Consider the following 18,614-nt stretch of genomic DNA (forward strand, 5'->3'; position numbering starts at 1 on the left):
TTAAACATTTAACAGGGCGGGTATATAAACTTCGACTTGCCGATTGGTCCATCATAGCAGACTTTCGATGCTGCGGCTCCGCCACTACGTGTACTGCCGTCCTCAGTGCAAGCCCCTTATCCCTGCCCATTTTCTTGCCGTGTACTAACGTACTTAGTGAAACAAATAAATACCAAATATACCAGACCGCCGCAGTATTTACCCCCTCGCGGCGAACGGTAGCACTCACTGCTGAGCGGTTGCGTTGGTCGGGGGCGGAATCGAAATTGTTAAACAAAAATCGAGACTCAAACACGGCAGCTCGACGTCAGCGTAAGTGCAGCGGCGATCGATTCAGCTCGTCACGCCACCCACCACTTGGGGAGTCCTCGGTGCACAGATACACCCGCGCCCACACGCACAGCCCGGGCAGGGAACTCGGAGCCGGAATCTCAATTTATCAATTTGGCAATTCGAACTGAGACTCGTCTGCACTCGTCTGCAGTGGGTACAAAGTCCAGGCCGTGTGCACCGCCCTGCGGCTGTGTGCGTGCCAGTGCAAGTGTGTGTGCAGTACGCGAGCGAGGAGAGGAGAAGAAGAAGCAACAGAGATTCCACTGCAAATCATTTTCAGTCTGTGTCCAAGGCGCCCTTGTGAAAGTATTCCCGTGAAAGCACTCGGCACTCTGCAGTTTTCCGCAACTACAATGGCTGCGCACTTCTTTCGCACTGCGTTCTACGCAACGGCGGCGAGAAAATCGATGAGTCTGCCCTTCGCCGGCCGGACAGCCGCAACCCTAGCCGTGGGCCTCTCCTTTGGTGGTAACATATCCCAATCTCACCGTGCACACCGATCCACCTCACTGCCCCTACTTACCCGTCTCCGTTTTATTTATAACCGCCCATCATCCGCCTCGGAAACGTAGCGCAAAATAGCCGGGCAGCCGTGCCGTACGAGAACGCCTACGCGGACAGCTTCTTCGGGGGCTGCCAGACCCAGGGACTGCTCAAGGTTCCGCCGCCGCAGGTCCGCGGGTTCCAGGCGCCGCTGATCAGGAACTTCTCGAGCCTGCAGACGGGCCAGCAGCAGCCGCAGGCTCCAAGTGTAAGCATGATCCCAGATAATGCACTCTATTCGTGTGGAGAAGGGGTTCCCCCAGGAACAGATCTTTAACTATCTAATCCTCCCAAAAAATCTTTCCCCCACTTTTGGCCTAGTAATGGTCCATTGGACCTCTTCTTTGATTACCTAATATCTTCAAAATTCGACTACTTCTTTTTTGTATACCAAGGAATTCATAATGTTGGTTCGGGGGTTCCCCGGAGCAATCGACCTTCTTTTCCTTTAGACTTTTTTAATTTCAAATATTAATTTCCGATATATACATATAGTCCAGGTCTATACAAGTACGCTTCTAAAAAAACTGTTCAACTTATTATAAAACAGCTCTTAACTAAACATCTTTATAGGGAGACACTGATCTACCCTTTTTATTTTAACATTTTTGAGACCTCTGGCAGTCTGTCTGACTTTAACCCAAATTTCCATTATTATAAATGTTACTATCTCCACAAAGCAGGTTCAGAGAACAGTTTATAGAGCAAGGTTCAAGAGTTTAACGACTTATAAAGAACATTTGTTAAAGATGCCCTACAGTATGATAAAATTTACTTTGTAAGGAGCGACCTTCCTATTACTGGGTTAAAAAAAACCCCATATAGAGTTCTGTAAATGTTATACATTATTCTAGTTATTCTTAGCCAAGAGCTGTGTAATAATTTTTATAGATAAATACTCAATTCATGACAATAATAATCCATCATTGGCCCTTGGTTGGCCACTATATCTGCACTTTACGACCTGAACGATCAGTAATGGGTGCCAAAGTCAAGCCTCTTTGTAAATCGGATATATGAAGTACATACTGATGATTTTGGATTGAATATCTATTGATCTGTGTTGAACCCTTAATTACCTCTATTTCTATTCTTCATTTTGTCCCCTTCTTGCTTGTGACTTTGGAAATTTGCATGCTTGAGTAAATTGTAGTCCCTGCACTTTGTACCCGGCAAATGATTTCGGCTCTATCTCCCCTAACCTCGCCCCTCTTCAATGGTGATTTGTACAGATAACCGGGCTTACTTTATATGTGTACATTGCACATCTATGAACATGTTTACGTTATTTTAATTGCTGTTTTCCATTGGCCTGCAATTAGCAGGGCTCATTAACCGCTTGAACTAACCAGAAATTTATGCGGCGTATGTATCGCCCCGATATCGAATTGCGATGAAGTGGAAACGCCGTCCTTGGACGTAGTTTCGGAACCACCCTCGCTTCCAGCAAGCTCAATTGAGCAGCGACTTAGCTTTTTCCATGATTCAAATCATAATGGCGCCCAATGCCAAGCTTTCGCCCGGGCCGCCAAACATTCGTGTTCTGTGTTTATTTCCAGACACCAAGTTGATCATACCTAGAACGCATCGCTCTTAAGGGTATCATGGGTTCTAAGATCCCTATAAGAAAGCTTTGATACCATTTAAATATGAGTTTGTGCTAGTAGTAGATCTCTACCTATAACTTACCGTTTCCAAAAGGTAATTTGGGATCTCAGGTCTTTATCTGAACAAGTAATTGTTATATGTATAAAGGAAAACTTGACAGATCTATAAATAAGAAGAGTTTCTTGAAACTATAAAGATATCTTACATACAGGAATTATCTAGAATATTTAGTTTACTAGTTTATTTTGGGTTCAAAGATAGTTATAAGATCGAACTATTATCTTTTTAAGCTGAGTTAGTATATAAATCTGAGGATCTTTGGTTGGGAGTAGGTTCTCCCACACAACTCATTAGTTAGATGGTATCTGCTAGTCGGAACTCCTCCTCTACTCTCCCAAAGGGTACTGGGGCTTCCAGTGCCGCAATGTAATTTAAACCAATGCCGCAAGAGTAGAAAAAACGTATTCCCCATATACACACACATCGTCCGATATGGCGAATTTCCATGGGGAATGTAAGCTCGCCTCAATTCCGCTCAACTGTCCACGATCGTTCCAGTGGATCGCTGGGTGTATATGCTACATGCTGTAGATCAGTCGGTTGGACAATGTCGTTGCACCTGCTTAGTTTTATCTTCGAAATGGACTTCCTGATTGAGCTCTCATTGCTGGTCATACTGGCGATTATACTGCTGAAAGTCTACCATCGGGCGAAGCGTGTGAGTGGCCTTGAACTTTCGGCTCAAGTTCAAAGTGTCAAGCCGAAGTGAAAGTCTTTCCGGCCTCTCCCATTCATCGTGTCACCCGGTGCCTCTACTATGCGATCTTCCTCCTTGATTTTTTTTGCTACAACCAATTCGTGGTTGATTCGGTTCGTCCCCCACTAATCTAAATTGCAACTGCTTATCGTTTGGTTTTGCGGGCTATCTTCGAATCCATAATGCTATCAGTCGGTTTAGCCTCGCCAGAAGGTAGGAAAAGAACCTAAAACCTTTGCACCGCCCCATTTAGTCTTTCGCCGCCGTGCCAATCAGTCGCTTGCTCCAAGCAATTTCTGGTAATTAGCTAGTATAGACTAATTTACGGAAGCAAAAGGTGCAGGTATATTACAGCTTCACTGGAGAATCAGATCAGTCTTCCGCTTGACCGTGAAACACACTGTTTGCGCATTAGTAAGCCGATCGCTGTAATCAATATCTGCAGAAAGACCAAACGCACTCGCACCTGGAATAATCTTATCAGGAACAGCTGTTCTTATCACGTGCTCGGCGACTTTCCCAAGGTCAACAGCTGTTGCCGTGGATAAATCGGTGCCAAACAGAATATTCCCCATAATTTGCATGGATTACGGTGCCCCCTTCAATCTGCAGACCCCAGACTAACCGATCGGACCACATTAACCACTCAGGCCTCCTATCTAATCAGACAGCCGTTCGGTGGCTGGCTGGACCTATCCAAACTTTGCCTTCCCTAGCGATAAGTTCACGATATAGCACAGGTCTAGACGGTTAGTCGTTTGTATTTAAGTAGCACATTACGTTCTCTGCATGTTTGCTAAGCTATGAAGTGCGCACAATGCACTTAAGCCTAACTGCTGGGCCCAAAGTTTCATTTCCTCTCACCCCGCTAATCATATCGTACCATATACTCATGTGACTAATAACGAACTTCTGTCGCATACAGAGCGCCATGGCCCCGTCGAAGAATCGCCGGCATCTATCCTCGCAGGATATCACCAAGAACATGACGCTGTACACCAGCAACAAGACGCATATCGAGGTGGACCCCAAGACGCTGGCCTTCAAGAAGCCCACCGGCAACCCCCTGGTGCTCATGATGGCCTGGCTGATGGCCAAGCAGAAGCACCTGAAGAAGTACGCCCAGATCTACACCGAGATGGGCTTCGATGTGGTGGTGGTGCACATCACGCCCTGGCAGTTGCTCTGGCCGGTCAAGGGAACCCAGGTGTGCAATAATCTTTTTGCTAGTCATTCGGTTACTAAAGCATCTTGATAATCCCCACCAGGTGGTGGCCGCTGAGACGCTGCGTTTCCTGGAGAACAACAAGTCGTACGAGCCGATCGTGATGCATGGCTTCTCCGTGGGCGCCTACCAGCTGGGCGAGATCATGCTGCAGATGTCGCGCGACATGGACCGCTACGGCAGCATCCTGGAGCGCTTCGTGTGCCAGATCTGGGACAGCGCCGCCGACATCACCGAGATCCCCGTGGGTGTGCCCAAGTCGATTTTCCCCCGCAACGAGCGCATGCAGAGCGCCCTGCGCAACTACACGCTGTACCACATGAAGACATTCCACAACCAGGCCACCATCCACTACATGCGCTCCAGCCAGATGTTCCACTCCACACTGCTCAAGGCCCCGGCGCTGTTCTTCGTCTCCGACAACGATCCCATCGGACCGCCGTCCTCCAACCAGGCGGTGCGCGAGAACTGGGAGCGGGCGGACATCAAGGTCACGTTCAAGTGCTGGGAGCGGTCCCAGCACGCTGCCCACTTCATGAAGCACCGCGACGAGTATCTGCAGACGCTCTTCCATCACCTGGAGACCTGCGGCGTCCTCGAGGCCATCGGCGTGCCCAAGCGCGCCAAGTTGTAGGCGGCCCACTTCGCGGAGCCGCTGGCGAATTCGGTGATATACAGTTATTCGGAAATCAACGCGATTATGATTTTACCCTAGCTGCTAAGACCTAAAGTTAAACGACCACGACCCGAAACAGAAGTAAAACCAATGTCCTCTTTCAATGATCATGATCTGAGTGTCTTGCGAGGCAGAATCTTCAACGCCCACAGGGGAATTCCTAGGCTAAGCTTAATGTCGTATTGTATCAGCTGAGAAAAGAATGCACTATGCCTCTATATTGTTATATTTTGAGATCGCTGCAAACGGCTAAATAAAGTAATTTAAATGATACACAGAAGTACAGATTGTGGTTTAATTTGACCCTGCAAATTGTTAAGTTTACTGTCTAATAAAAACGTTTGCAATGGAGTTCTTTATGATAAAACCGCAAAAAAGAAAATAAAATGGAATTGAAAAAAAACTTTCACCACTCATCGCTGCGGACAGGACTTGAACCTGTGCGGGTAGAACCCAATGGATTTCAAGTCCATCTCCTTAACCACTCGGACACCGCAGCCTTATCAGAACCTTCTCTATTTCTTATGTCATCATTTGAGCGGCGTGAATATAGCCATTTTTTTTATCTTAAATGTATTTTATTAAAATGTAATATTTATTCCCCTTTTTATATCAGAACATTTGAAAGATTTAAAAGTATAATATGGTATAGAAATTAATTTGTGTTATTTGAATTCTTAGACCATTTAGCTAAGACACCCACCCGGCCGCGTTCTCGGCATGTGTCCAGTAAGCCAGTCCTGCTAAAATAACGTGTTAAAGAATATGTTATTATTATAATTTATTGGATTAAAGCGTTAAGATAATACAAAGAAAGACAAATAGTCAAGGTAATGATAAACAACTTTTAGAACACCCCAGCCAGTACACAACCCCAGAAGCGTTCTCGGTTTGTGTCCAAATAAGCTATACTCCATCCCTGGAAAGTGTGCTAAAATCCCCCCTTATAACAAATAGGAACTTTGCCACAAGGTCGGCACAGCTGCGGTGTCCGAGTGGTTAAGGAGATGGACTTGAAATCCATTGGGTTCTACCCGCACAGGTTCGAATCCTGTCCGCAGCGGACTTTTTGTTTTTTTTTTATTTTATTTAAAAGATATTTTTTTGCTTTACATTTCATTTCTTGCGGTGTTTGTTGGACAACAATGTTTATAAGCAACATAAATCGAATTATGGATTGTTTACTATTGTTTACAAAGCATACAGCTTACAGTTTACAAAGCTTTGCAGATAAATAATTAACCAAACTCTTTCGACAACAATAGCCTTTCAAGTTAATAATAGCTAATAATCGTTCCTTTTGAGCAACAATTCGCTCTCATCTGCTTAGAGGTCCTCATTTTACACACCGCCCCCCTGAAGTCTTTCATTTGCTTTTGGTTTCTGTGTATATTTTGTACGTCTGCTACAAAAATAGTTTGCATTTTGATTTATCTTTACAACTATGGTTTTATATTTAAAAGAAACTTAATACAACACGTCTGTATTAGTACAATAGCCTTAAAACTAAGCCAGGCAGCGGGTCGTCCTACTGCTTGGGCGGTGGTCGGTAGACGCCGACGACGACGGCGTGGTCTCGCTCGTAGGGCTCCAGCGTGAGCTGCTCCTGCGGCTTCAGCTTGTCCGCCTGCATCTTCTTCACCTCGGCAGCGAATACCGCCTCCGGCTGCGCCGTCGAGTCGATGCAGGAGGCCTTGATCGAGATGACGAAGTGGCCGCCGTTCTTCAGGAAGTGCTGGGCATTCAGCGCCACAATGCGGCCCTGATCCGGCTGGGCGACGTCGGCGAAGATCGTGTCCACCATGCCCACCAGCATGCGGTACTTGTGCGGATGGCGAGCGTCCTCGATGATGGGTATGATGTTGGTGCGCTTCTTGGCCACGTTGATCAGGTCGCGACCGGATCGGTGTGAGAACTCCACGGCGTAGACAAGGCCCTCGGGCCCGACCACATCCGACACGTGCGAGACTGTCGTTCCGGAGGCGGCGCCCAGGTAGAGCACCTTGGAGCCCGGCGGCATGTGAATCTGCTCAACGCCACCCAGCACGGCGGCAGCCAGCTTGGAGCGGAAGGGGTTCCACACACGGTACTCGATCTTCTCGCCATTGGTCTGCAAGGGGAATGGGAGAGGTGATTAGACATGTGGATTGGTTTACTTTGAAATAGTCGCTAAACAGACTGGGAAATGGAAGAGGAAAGTGAGAGAGTAGGTGCGGGATATGGGGTAAGCCTTGTGTTCTTTGATTTTAGAAAAAACTAAACAAAATTAACATTGTTAAAATGGTATCAGCACTGGTTGCACTTGAATCGTTAACTCTTTAGGGTATAAACAACATTTCAAAGTGGAAATATAGACTTAATATGAACTAACTATCCTCTTTGCTTAAGTAAAACAAGTAAAATCTTGTGCAAACTGTTGACAAACACATGGTATTCGAAGATAAGAGGCTTGAAAACAACCGAAAATCACTTTTCAAAATGGAGGATGGGGCTGTTTGGGCTAGGAATGCCTTGGGATAGGGTGGATAGACGCCTCAGTTGTGCATTGTTCTAAGCGGACCGCGGGGCACCCGCAACTGCTTCACGTGCACCTGGAGTGCACACAGCCACAGGTGGCCGCCATGGCTGCTCATGGCCACATGATGCCATGTTCTGTACCCCTGCGCACAACCTCATCATTAGCCGGGGATTGGGACTTAGACTGGGATCAAGGATAGAGATGGAGTATGGAAAACAAACCTCGACGGAGATGCGCTTCTCGCCGTAGACCTCGGATCCGGGGACAAAGTTCCTGGTGACCAGGGCGTCCTCCTTGCCGCGGGCAATGAACACTCCCTCGTGACGATGGGCCTCGATGGTGACGGTTTTGCCGCCCTTGAAGCCGCCGGCGCCACCACCACGTCCTCCGCCGCCGCGACCACCGCCTCCACGGCCGCCGCCGCCACCTCGTCCTCCGAAGCCACCGCGACCGCCGCCGCCACCACGCCCTCCGCCTCCACGGCCGCCGCCGCCTCCAAAGCCACCACGACTGCCGCGATCTCCACCGCCTCCGCGGCCACGGCCTCCTCCACCGAATCCGCCGCCGCCACCACGGCCGCCACCGCCTCCGCCGCCGCCACGACCACGGAAGCCACCGCCTCCTCCGCCGCCGCCGCCGCCACCACCGCGTGGACTGAATCCTGCAAGGAAAACGATCACATTTGAATATTCACCCACTAAGAGGTTAAGTTAAGCGGCCCAAGTGGCTGCTGCGCCGACTGCTTTTGGCTGGTTCTGGTAGAGGGGGATCTTGCGCACCTGGTTTGCCCATTTTAAGCTGCTGTACTTGCACTTTTTAATACAACTTTCGTCGAAATGTGAATTGGGTCCGTTAACACGCGGCAACCAAAACGCTTGAAAAGAAAAACACGTGTGTGCGCCAGTGTGTCCACACCAGCGGCGGTGCGTAAAAATACCGAAATACCAGCGGGAAAATACCAGAAGGCAGTGTTGGTCACGGGGTGGGGAAATTGGATACGACTTTAGCGACGTTCCAAACCAGTATATTAGGGGGTTCACCCATTAAATATTAGAAATATTTGTTTTGTAAATATACTTTCAAAAATTATTTTTAAATAATATATAGTACTAATATATATATATTTAAAAATGTCCTCTTCCCATTTTAATTATTAAATATTGGCACTTGTGATTCACATTAAAATATTTTTAGGAAAAATGTAACAAATGGAAATATTCTATTCATGATTGGATTGGGTATGTTTGTAAAGCTCTACTAGCTTTATAACCTTTTTAAATTGGAAATAATAAATTGAATAAATTCACCAATTCACCAATATTACCAAAAGTTCGAATATTTTCGGGCTTTAAAGATGTATCCCGACAAAAAATAATTTTATATATTTATTGTACAAAAGTTTAAACTAAAGGTACAGGGAGGAATCGACCATAGCTGCTATGACTTTCGGCCGAAAAAAGAAATTCCTTAATTTATTACCATAGAAACACATTACTATTACTAAGGTATTGGCACACGAGCCAAGAATGGTATAGTTATCTTGCTAAACAAACAAACCGGAGCCCGTTGTCCTTGACAATGACCCAAACGCCTTGGAGATCTAGTGTTCGTTGACCAAACAGCCATTTGAAATCGATGTTTCAGAAAAATTTACCAGTCCTCTTTGGGAGTTCCAGTTGGGAGCACATATTTTCTGAAATTATTTACGAATAAATCCAATTGTTTTTGTTTAAACTTATCCCACAGAAGATGGCCTTCCACTCGGTGGTAACGATGGAAAAGCCCCTCCAGCACATCTCGCTGACGGACTGGTACGCCCGGGTGAACCAGATGCGCAATGTGGCGGATGCCCGGAGGTCAGACGCTTTCGCCATTCGCCACGCCTCCCGGTCCCTGAGGAACGAGACGAGGATCGAGGGCGACTGGGCCAACTATGAGACCAATGAAGCTCTGACCGATCGGTGAGTTGTTATAAAATACAATAGTGCATCAAAAAAAGTACTTTCAAATTGGGAATTCTCTCACTTTTTGTAAAGAAACGTTCTTAACGACAATATTTTAATAGTTTAAGATTGGTTTTTGAAAACATACCCAGCAATGGTTCTTAAGTTGCTTACGTACGTAAAGAATATAATTCATAATAGTGACCCAAACCTAATAGAATCTCCGAGTTGAATCGCTGGAGGGACATAATCTCCAAGTCCTTCGAGAAGATCGAGCGCGAGATCTTCATGCTGCAGGAGGAGAAGAACGCCACGGAACGAGAGCTGGAGGCGCTGGCAGGTCCGATTTCCGTGATAGCCGAGTGCCTGACCATGCGGGACGGCCGCCTGGGCTCGGAGATCACCTACGACGAGGCCGACACTGAGATCAAGAACGAGCTGGTGGTACTGGAGAACAACCAGAGGCTGCTGGCCGATCGCTGTCAGAAGGCGTGGGAGAAGCTGAATCGGCTGGAGGAGGTGCGCTTCAAGATCGGCCTGGAGATCGAGTTCAAGGTGGAGGCCATGCAGCTGGACAACTCGCAGTTGGCCCTCGACCGCAACTCGGCCAACATCTCCTACAAGCCGGATCCCACCAGGAACCCAAAGAAGTAAGTTTTGAAGTAGCAGATTAATTTGGAAGTTAACCTCCCATGCAGTTCCTGCTCGTACGAGTCCTGGCTGGAGAACGTGAAGAACATAAAGCTGCTGGCGGAGAATGAGCTGGCCGACACGTACGCCATCCGGGAGGCGCTGTTCGTGTGCCGCGAGAAGGCGCGCAACATGCTGCAGTCCCAGCAGGAGCGGGCTGAGCACACCATTCGCAAGCGGATCTTCGAGACCCAAAGGGCCAGGAACGAGCTGGAGTGGCAGCAGCTGAAGATGAAGGAAGAGATGGAGAAGGCCATGTGCGAGATCCGCACCTCGGAGAACGCACTGCGCGACAAAACCGATGCCCTGAAGCTGGCCGAAACGCGTCTGGAGAACCGTGCCCAGAGATCGGGCATGGAGCTGTGCATGGACCAGGCCCACGACATGCTCTGCCTGGAGGTGGAGAAGCTGCGCGAAATCCGACGCCGGCTGCAGGCCAAGATCGACGAGAGCAAGACCAACTTCAATCTGCTGGAGGAGCACGGCAAGCGCATCGACGTGGATCTGGAGAACAAGCAGCACTCGCTGATGACGGACATCCGGGCACTGGACTTGCGTATGCGCCTCCGAGGAGGGGAGTTCGGCACCAAGACGGCTCCTGCCACGCAGACCGACAGGAACATCACGCTCACGCGCATGGAGAACGAGATTCCCAAGGATTAGATTGGATTTCCGTTTAAAATATCACTCATTCAATGCATTTACCCTGACGTTCATTGCTCGTTTGTAATTTGTCCAAATTTTTGTGAATAAACGATCGTAATCTAAAGCTTCTTTTGGCTGAAGGTGAAGTTCAGTTCGCCCAGCAGTGGTTTAAAATCGGTGCTCCATTCCAGGTGGGTGACGGCCTCCTTCTGTTTCCTGGGAAAGTGCACGCCCTGTCGGACGAACATGTCCCACTTGACAAAGTCACCGATAACGATGGGTTCACTGGGACCACTGCTAACAATAGATCTGGGACTGCTGTCGTCTAGCAACTGCCAGTCCACCCAAAGAGCCACTCCGTTGCAGCTTCCAAGACTGTAAGGGCGTATATTATTAATACTTTACGAAGTAGTACCCCTGGTTTGCACTCACTGCTTCAATTCTATGCTTCCCCTGAGGCTGTGCTTTTTACTGAAGTTGCTGAACTCCACACTGAGCACTTCCTGCGGTTCGGAGAGGGCGCGGCAGGGGTATTCCCAAAGAGGCTGGGCCTCCACCAGGGACACTGCCTGCTCAGCAGACCGCTGTAAGCAATACGAATCATTATTTCATCTGATAAGATCGTCAAGGTCCAAGTATACAGGCTCACCTCCACCATTTCATCGAACAAACGCAGATCGAATCCCTCGCAACTGCCAACGGGTGCCCGAATCTTGTGCAGATCCAAGAATTCCACGGGCAAAGCGTATACCCTCGCCGAGCAGGGCGAAATCTTCACACCCTCTGGCAGCCTGTCCTTAATTTTCAGCAGCAAGGTGCCAAAGTAAAAGTTGTCCCACGGCAGGATGGCGTTCAGAAAATAGGGCTCTGCGAAAATGTGCGTTAGCGATGTCAGCTGCGAGTCCTCGAGCTCCTCAACTTTGTCCACGAACTGGACGTTCTTCAGCTGGTTGTGCTGAACAATCGACTCGAGCAATCTTCGCGAGAAGCGGTGAGGTTCGTGCAGTTGAACAGAGGCAGCTCCCAGGGCAGAGCTGGCCAGGCCCAGGAGGCAGCCATTTCCTAGAACCAGAACATTAGATTTCCCCGCCTCAATGCTCTCCTCCAGGTAGCGTAGGTAGCGTTTGTTTCGCGGCGACTGGTTAAGCTGCCCGATCCGGCTGCGAGAGTAGGTCATGTGCAGGTCACAGGAGCAGGTATGGCGACGCACACTCTTTTTGGGCGCCTCCTCGTGAGCATCGAACCAGAGGGAGAACTCGTCGTGGTGACAACTCAGGTGAAAGGATTTACCTGCCTCGAGCAGCTGGAAGGGCTTGGGTATGTAGTAGATGGCCTGCATCCAGTGATCCCGCCAGGGCACCACGTTGGGCAGCGGGTGATCCTTTGCCTTCTCGGCCGCCAGTTCTTTCAGTTGAGGATGCGCCCAGTAAGGAGCGCAGCTGAGGAGGATCTCACCGCCATCGTCTAGTAGAATGTCCCACCAGTAGAAGACCAGCTCAGCAGCTCCTGGTTGCTTGGATTTCAGTTCAAGTAGCTGCTGCCGCTGCTTTTCCCGCTCCTGCTTGCGCTGAAAATCAAACTGGAAGATCTCCACGGGGTCGGTGAGCGGACGGAAGGCGGAGCTGGGCAACTGCGACAGCTGGACGTCGTGGAGGGCAGCCTCTCCTTGGCAGCCCTTAAGCTGTTCCGGCGGTTGCAGCAGAGGTTCGCCGTCCAGGTTGGCCAGCGTTTTCAGACTGTTCCACTGCGCAGCTAGCGGGGATTGGGCCACCTGGGCGTAGCACCTGGCGCGGGCGGGAATGCAGAGGGCATCTTCGGTGAGCAGTTGAGCATGGGCATGGTTGTAGATCCCGATGGCTCCCTCGCCGATGAGTTCTGTGTCCAGCAGCTCGGCTACCAGGAGATTCGCCTTCTGGGGCATGTCCTCGCCCACCTGGATCTCTGTGGAGCGCTTGCGGATGAGGCGCACCTTGTCGCCGACTCCATTGGCGGCGAGGATCCTTTCCGCGCAGTTGGCCATGGGCAGAAAGGCCTCGCAGGCGGTCACCGAATCCGCTCCTGCATGCAGGGCCATCATAGAGAGGATGCCTGTGCCGGTGCCAATGTCCAGGACATGGACCTCCCTGCCCGCCGCCCGCATTCCCGCGATGGTCTTCTTTAAGGCGGCAAAGTACTTCTGATTGCGCTCCCAATCGTGCAGCATGTCCCCGAATCCCGCGTTGGCCACCTCCAGGTGGTAGTCGTACTCATCGCCGCGCTCCTGCCAGGAGTTCTCCCCCGTCATGGGGTTAAGGACTTGCGAGAAGCAGGACATCATGCGGGGACTCAGAAAGCGTGCTTTTAGCAAATTCCTCAACATAAAAAACCGGCTGATTAAACTCTTTCTTTAGTGCTGGCTGATTAGGCTTGAAAAGAGCTGGAAAGGAAGCCAAAATAGCTATATTTAAATCGATAAGAACTAGCTACAATTTATCGGCATATTGCACTGATTTGGTATATACTGATATTTTTGAATAAGTTTGCGGAACATAATTTTAAAAGTAAAAAAAATATATGTAAATTTTATTTTAAAAATTATAATTCTTTTTTTATATGAGATCGAGCAGTTTTCGATTTTCGTTTAGTTCTGTCGATAGGAGAAATAGTCCTTATATATGTATAATTTTTTTAAGTAGTCTTTTGTAGTCAAGGATAAAAATACTTATAGTACTTATAGAGTAACTGCTCGATCCTTGTAGTCTTCTGGGACTTTTCTAATGGTCCCCAGCAGCCATGCTCTATGCAAGTCTTGAAACGTATACTATTGCTTTCCTTAAACATCGAGATGCTGATCCTGATTTTGTCCGTATAAATGAATTTTTGGAAAAGAGCTATTTAAAAATAGACTTTTTTGCATTTGTCCAAATGCTTTTTTCTGTTGGTCTACAATAGATATCCCGTATGCCAATCCTGGATCCTACTATGTACTTCCATTGCAATTCTTAAACGTGGAGATCCTGTTCCTGATTTTGTCCGTATAAGTCAAATTTTGGGATATGAGTTAATTAAAAATAAATATATAAATAGATTCAAACATTTTAGTTTAGTTTTCATGGCTGCCTTGTAGCTCAGCAATGAAGACATTTATGACTCTGTTCGCCGCTCTCGCCCAAAAGCTCTCGTCTAAGCTGAGCTTAAGTTTGGTAGACGCAACTAATTAGAGTCAACGATATCGAGCTTGTGTCGGCCACCGGATTTACATTTATTTATTGGGCAATATTTAAAATGATAAATTGCGAATATATGCTAATGCAAGAGCCTGCAGTGCATATGTTATTTTATATTTTTATTTAAATCGTCTATAAATTAACGAAGCATTCTTGGCATACAGCAAACAAAATTGGCGTACGATTGTCATGCATAAATTGGTTGTTTTACTTATATTTTTCGTCGTACATGGTTAGCTAATTGGTTAATTAAGTGACCCCTGAGCAGAAGGTATAGACCAAAAAACACTTTTGTGCAAGCCAAGACGCTTTGGTCAAGTTGGATGTTTGTTGCTGTGTGAATTTTTTAAATGGCATAATTAAGACGGATTACGCTTCTTCTGCAGGCCATCTGCTTCTTCTCCGTAAAAAAGCATCTGAAATTGGCAGTTTAAAGTAGGCTAAGCAAATTCGCGATGCCTTATGAATAGATTTCGCTTTAGGGGAAATATGCTTTCAGCTGCTGCATTTATGCATTAGAAATTTAACAATGAGCAGGGCTTCGATGGGTAAAAACAACAATAAACAACGCGCAGCCCGGGACGTCTGAAGGTTGTACACAATAAAAAAAACCTTGACACCTGCGACACATTAAATTACATCGAATTTATCAACGAACTAAAATGTGTTTTATAACACTGGAGCAAATTGATATAATTTGGTTTGACTGATTCACTTTTTTGTTGATATTTTAATTTTGTTAACAAATCTTTTGTTATCTATACTTTTAATTTACATATGTCTTGGATGTTTATACAACATTTAAAGTTAAAAGCAGTAAGTGATTGATAAAGTTTGGGTGTCGAACCCATCATCTCTCTGTTAACTCAAAAATATCCCCTTCGAAAATTATTCATTTTAAAATATTATATATACATTTGCAAAAAAATTTGCCTTATAAATGTTGCTTACTTTCGATTCATTTACAAAATTAATTAAAAAGTTAAAAGTAGTAATTTATTTATAAATCAATTATCATTGTATTTATATTGGGAGTAGAAAAAGTGCCATCTCACTGTTGTGCAAAAAATGGGAAAATTCCCAAAATAGGTATTTCCCTTCAAAATCCATTTATATCAAACTATAACATATGTACATATTTTTTTTTTAATTTTTCTTGTTTATATTGTTTTTTCTATACATTTGTTGCTAAACTTTGGGTGTCAAAACTATTATTGTATTTTTATTGGGAGGGGTAAAAGCGCCATCAACTATTGAGCAAAAAATGGGAAAAATCCCAAAAAACTATATGGCCCTTAAAAAACTACTCAACTGCAACTTGGTGCTTCGCACGCATCGCATTGCTAAGGCTTACCCAATTAATATCAATAAAAAATAAAGCCATACTTCGGTACATCTTTCGACTTGGCTATTTACAAGTTCACTGAGGCTAAGGCCGAGCTGGGCATCCTTGAGCGCTTGGTCGGGCGTGTAGATGTAGTTAAACCATTAGCACCGGCTAATAGCCAAACAAAACTGATTCCGCTAGCTGCAGCCGCAGATCGGCTGACCTCTGACATTAGCCGGCGGAGGCCCTTTAATCGCTGCGTGGCCCGCTGCCTCGCATGCAAATGAGCGTTGGCGTGTCCCCTGGACGTGGACGTGGTCGCTCTGCCCAGTCGCCTGCCCCTTGACATTGCCAAACCCATTCAAATCTCCCGATAACGAAGAGCGGCTGCCGGCGAGCAGCCACGGTCTTAACCCCCTGGTGGGCAGATGTGCGCAGAAAGAGCTTCCTAACTACTAAATCACATTCATTAAAAATGTTAGGTAAATAAATGCGGCAATTAAACATAACTCATTTTTAAGCATTAAACTCGGGCTATCTTTTGATTACTTTCTTCAAATTCTCTGAGTTAATTAATAATTTAATTATTTTATATAAAAACAAATTAAATTAAAAAAATTAAAATTAATTATTTTACATAAATAATTGTAATTATGTCGTAATTAGTATAATAATTTCAAGATGTAGCTATAAACTGGTTTCCGTAAACCTGATAAAGAAAAGCACTTCGATGGACCTTGAGCTGCTCTGGACCAATTAAAAGGGTCAAGGTCATTCATTTTTAGGCTGAGCTAAGAAGCTGAGTTACCTTCTAATTAATTAGCAATGCAGTTTGTTGCTAGGCTTTTATTCTACATAACTAACTTTTTAAAAATCTAAGGTACTTAAAAAAAGAAACACGTAAAAGCTAAACCGGTTTCTAAAGATAACCACTTGAAACACTAAAAAACTGCAACTTAATTGAGTAATTTATTTCCCGGAATTAAACAAATACTGCATTCTTTTTTCATAGGTAATTTCATAGTCTATATTTAAATACGAAACTACTATCTATAATGAAATAACGCATACCCGAAACCTACCAATTTTATAATATATTTTAAATGGTCTTGCGTGAACCCAACTTTGATGCGTTGCGAATACAAACTGGCGCCAACACCCATCGCAGGGTTAATGATCACCACTTCACTCTCTTCGTAACTGGCTGCCTTTCTTTGACAAAAAGAAGCGCAGACACGGAGACGGGCAAACAGCTGGCCCAATCTTTTGGGCTCCATCTCCGGTATAAAAGTGCCGGCCCATCTGCAGTTGGTCATCATTCAGCCTCAGCGTCTTGCGACCAGAGCTTGCCAAAGCAGATCCAACGAACTTCGAAAGCCCCTCAACAAATCAACAACAATGGTGAGTACTCAGTGGACTGTGCCAGCTGATAGTCGGCGACCTTGGTCACCGCTCACCTTGGCCGGCGGCTAACATGTTGGATATGGATCCCGGTCTTCGAGCAGGTTGCTCATCCGCTTCCGCCTCTTGCAGAAACTCTTCGTCTTCGCTGTGTGCGCCATCGCCGTGGCCTCCGCCGACGTGTCCCACCTGAACCTGGGCAGTGGCTACAGCTACAACAAGCCCACGCCCACCTTCAACATCCCCTCGGCCCCCGCCCCGGCTTACCTGCCTCCTGTCCAGGACATCCCTGCGCCAGCTCCAGTGTACTCTGCTCCTGCTCCTGCTCCAGTTTACTCTGCTCCTGCTCCAGCTCCAGTTTACTCTGCTCCCGCACCAGCTCCAGTTTACTCTGCTCCCGCCCCAGCGCCCGCTTCGGAGTACCTGCCCCCTGTCCAGGACATTCCAGCTCCAGCTCCAGCCCCAGTTTACTCTGCTCCTGCACCTGCTCCAGTTTACTCTGCCCCTGCTCCTGCTCCAGTGTACTCCGCACCAGCTCCAGCTCCTGAGTACCTGCCTCCTGTCCAGGACATCCCTGCCCCAGCTCCAGTTTACTCTGCTCCTGCTCCCGCTCCCGCTCCAGTTTACTCTGCTCCTGCTCCTGCTCCAGTTTACTCTGCCCCTGCTCCCGCTCCAGTGTACTCCGCACCAGCTCCAGCTCCTGAGTACCTGCCTCCTGTCCAGGACATCCCTGCCCCAGCTCCAGTTTACTCTGCTCCTGCACCTGCTCCAGTCTACTCTGCCCCAGCACCTGCTCCAGCTCCCGTTCCAGAGTACCTGCCCCCTGTCCAGGACATCCCAGCTCCTGCACCCGCTCCAGTTTACTCTGCTCCCGCACCCGCTCCAGTTTACTCTGCTCCCGCACCTGCTCCAGTTTACTCTGCTCCTGCTCCCGCTCCCGTGGAGTCGGGCTACCAGTACAACGTGCCTGCCAAGCGATTCCGCTTCTAGGATGGATCACAGGTGGAGCCCACGGAGCGCCACAGCCATTCGCGTGGCGACGGCTTGTTAAATTAACAAGCGCAGTCGCCCATTGTTGTTGAATATTTGTTGTTACGCAAAGTTCCCGTTGAGATTTTAGCTAATAAATAATCATAAAAAACGTATTAAAATGTAAACACAAGCGGTGTTAATTGCAAGTGGATCAATGGGGCGCAGGGGCTCCGTCCAGAGGTGCGCGATTCGGCGACCGCTGCAATACTTATGTATGTATATTTAAATTCCGCGCCATAAAGCCTGGTGAGAGTCGAGATCAGCGTGGCCAAAAGCGGAGCAACAACAAGGCAGATTACAGAAAGATGACCTCAGGTGTAGGCCATAACCGCGCTGGCAAACTTTGGCCAAAAGTCTTCGGCCAGACCACTCCACACGCGTTCGTATAACAAGTTTATATGGAGGAAATCTCTCGAGGGTTACCAATTTGTTTGTTTTCTGGAATTGTGACTCAAAATAAAGATCGTTTGGTTTTGAATTTGAATTGAACAATTTATTTTCAGTTTTATCAATTTTATTTAGTATAAACGAATTGAATAACTATATTTTATGGGTGGATTAACTATGAAAATAGTTATTTAACTATTATCCAAGGGTTGGACTATTCTATGCTTTTTATATAACAAATTTGTATGGTAACAAGGAGCAAGTTCCTTTTCAAAGTTGACATTTCAATAGCTGAAGACGGTTTTACTTTTATATCGCTTGAT

At 46.9% G+C, this 18,614-nt stretch overlaps 5 protein-coding genes and 2 non-coding genes across 8 annotated transcripts; 4 read left to right on the top strand and 3 right to left on the bottom strand.

Moving 5' to 3' along the window:
- The first annotated feature begins 210 nt into the window (after nucleotides 1-210).
- Nucleotides 211-5,422, top strand: LOC108022964 (transmembrane protein 53). 2 transcript variants are annotated; one of them, XM_017092183.3, is made up of 5 exons: nucleotides 211-312; nucleotides 614-801; nucleotides 906-1,084; nucleotides 4,167-4,448; nucleotides 4,510-5,422. In XM_017092183.3, exons 2-5 carry the CDS (start codon nucleotides 687-689, stop codon nucleotides 5,098-5,100), a joined length of 1,167 nt encoding a protein of 388 aa, XP_016947672.1. In that variant the 5' UTR covers nucleotides 211-312; nucleotides 614-686; the 3' UTR covers nucleotides 5,101-5,422. The 2 variants fall into 2 exon arrangements, with proteins under 2 accessions (XP_016947672.1, XP_016947673.2); XM_017092184.2 differs by lacking the exons at nucleotides 211-312; nucleotides 614-801; nucleotides 906-1,084 and adding an exon at nucleotides 3,074-3,202.
- A 137-nt stretch (nucleotides 5,423-5,559) lies between these two features.
- Trnas-uga (transfer RNA serine (anticodon UGA)) lies at nucleotides 5,560-5,641 on the bottom strand. Its single transcript has one exon. It is a non-coding gene; the product is annotated as a tRNA-Ser (tRNA).
- Nucleotides 5,642-6,123: 482 nt separating this feature from the next.
- Trnas-uga (transfer RNA serine (anticodon UGA)) lies at nucleotides 6,124-6,205 on the top strand. The gene has a single exon. It is a non-coding gene; the product is annotated as a tRNA-Ser (tRNA).
- A 301-nt stretch (nucleotides 6,206-6,506) lies between these two features.
- Nucleotides 6,507-8,576, bottom strand: LOC108023119 (rRNA 2'-O-methyltransferase fibrillarin). The gene is made up of 3 exons (XM_017092386.3): nucleotides 8,440-8,576; nucleotides 7,882-8,321; nucleotides 6,507-7,252 (listed from the first exon to the last, which is right to left on the bottom strand). The coding sequence occupies exons 1-3, from the start codon at nucleotides 8,450-8,452 to the stop codon at nucleotides 6,671-6,673; spliced, it is 1,035 nt and encodes a 344-aa protein (XP_016947875.3). The 5' UTR covers nucleotides 8,453-8,576; the 3' UTR covers nucleotides 6,507-6,670.
- Nucleotides 8,577-9,297: 721 nt separating this feature from the next.
- On the top strand, nucleotides 9,298-11,062 carry LOC108022915 (tektin-B1). Its single transcript, XM_017092122.3, has 3 exons — nucleotides 9,298-9,621; nucleotides 9,822-10,253; nucleotides 10,302-11,062. The coding sequence occupies exons 1-3, from the start codon at nucleotides 9,410-9,412 to the stop codon at nucleotides 10,954-10,956; spliced, it is 1,299 nt and encodes a 432-aa protein (XP_016947611.1). The 5' UTR covers nucleotides 9,298-9,409; the 3' UTR covers nucleotides 10,957-11,062.
- Nucleotides 10,963-13,334, bottom strand: LOC108022914 (protein arginine N-methyltransferase 7). Its single transcript, XM_017092121.2, has 3 exons — nucleotides 11,588-13,334; nucleotides 11,371-11,522; nucleotides 10,963-11,313 (listed from the first exon to the last, which is right to left on the bottom strand). The coding sequence occupies exons 1-3, from the start codon at nucleotides 13,295-13,297 to the stop codon at nucleotides 11,058-11,060; spliced, it is 2,118 nt and encodes a 705-aa protein (XP_016947610.1). The 5' UTR covers nucleotides 13,298-13,334; the 3' UTR covers nucleotides 10,963-11,057.
- Nucleotides 13,335-16,803: 3,469 nt separating this feature from the next.
- LOC108022293 (uncharacterized) lies at nucleotides 16,804-18,037 on the top strand. Its single transcript, XM_017091152.3, has 2 exons — nucleotides 16,804-16,872; nucleotides 17,005-18,037. The coding sequence occupies exons 1-2, from the start codon at nucleotides 16,870-16,872 to the stop codon at nucleotides 17,860-17,862; spliced, it is 861 nt and encodes a 286-aa protein (XP_016946641.2). The 5' UTR covers nucleotides 16,804-16,869; the 3' UTR covers nucleotides 17,863-18,037.
- The last annotated feature ends 577 nt before the right edge of the window (nucleotides 18,038-18,614 follow it).

This window comes from Drosophila biarmipes, chromosome 2R (genome assembly GCF_025231255.1).
Source record: "Drosophila biarmipes strain raj3 chromosome 2R, RU_DBia_V1.1, whole genome shotgun sequence".
Classification (NCBI taxonomy): domain Eukaryota; kingdom Metazoa; phylum Arthropoda; class Insecta; order Diptera; family Drosophilidae; genus Drosophila; species Drosophila biarmipes.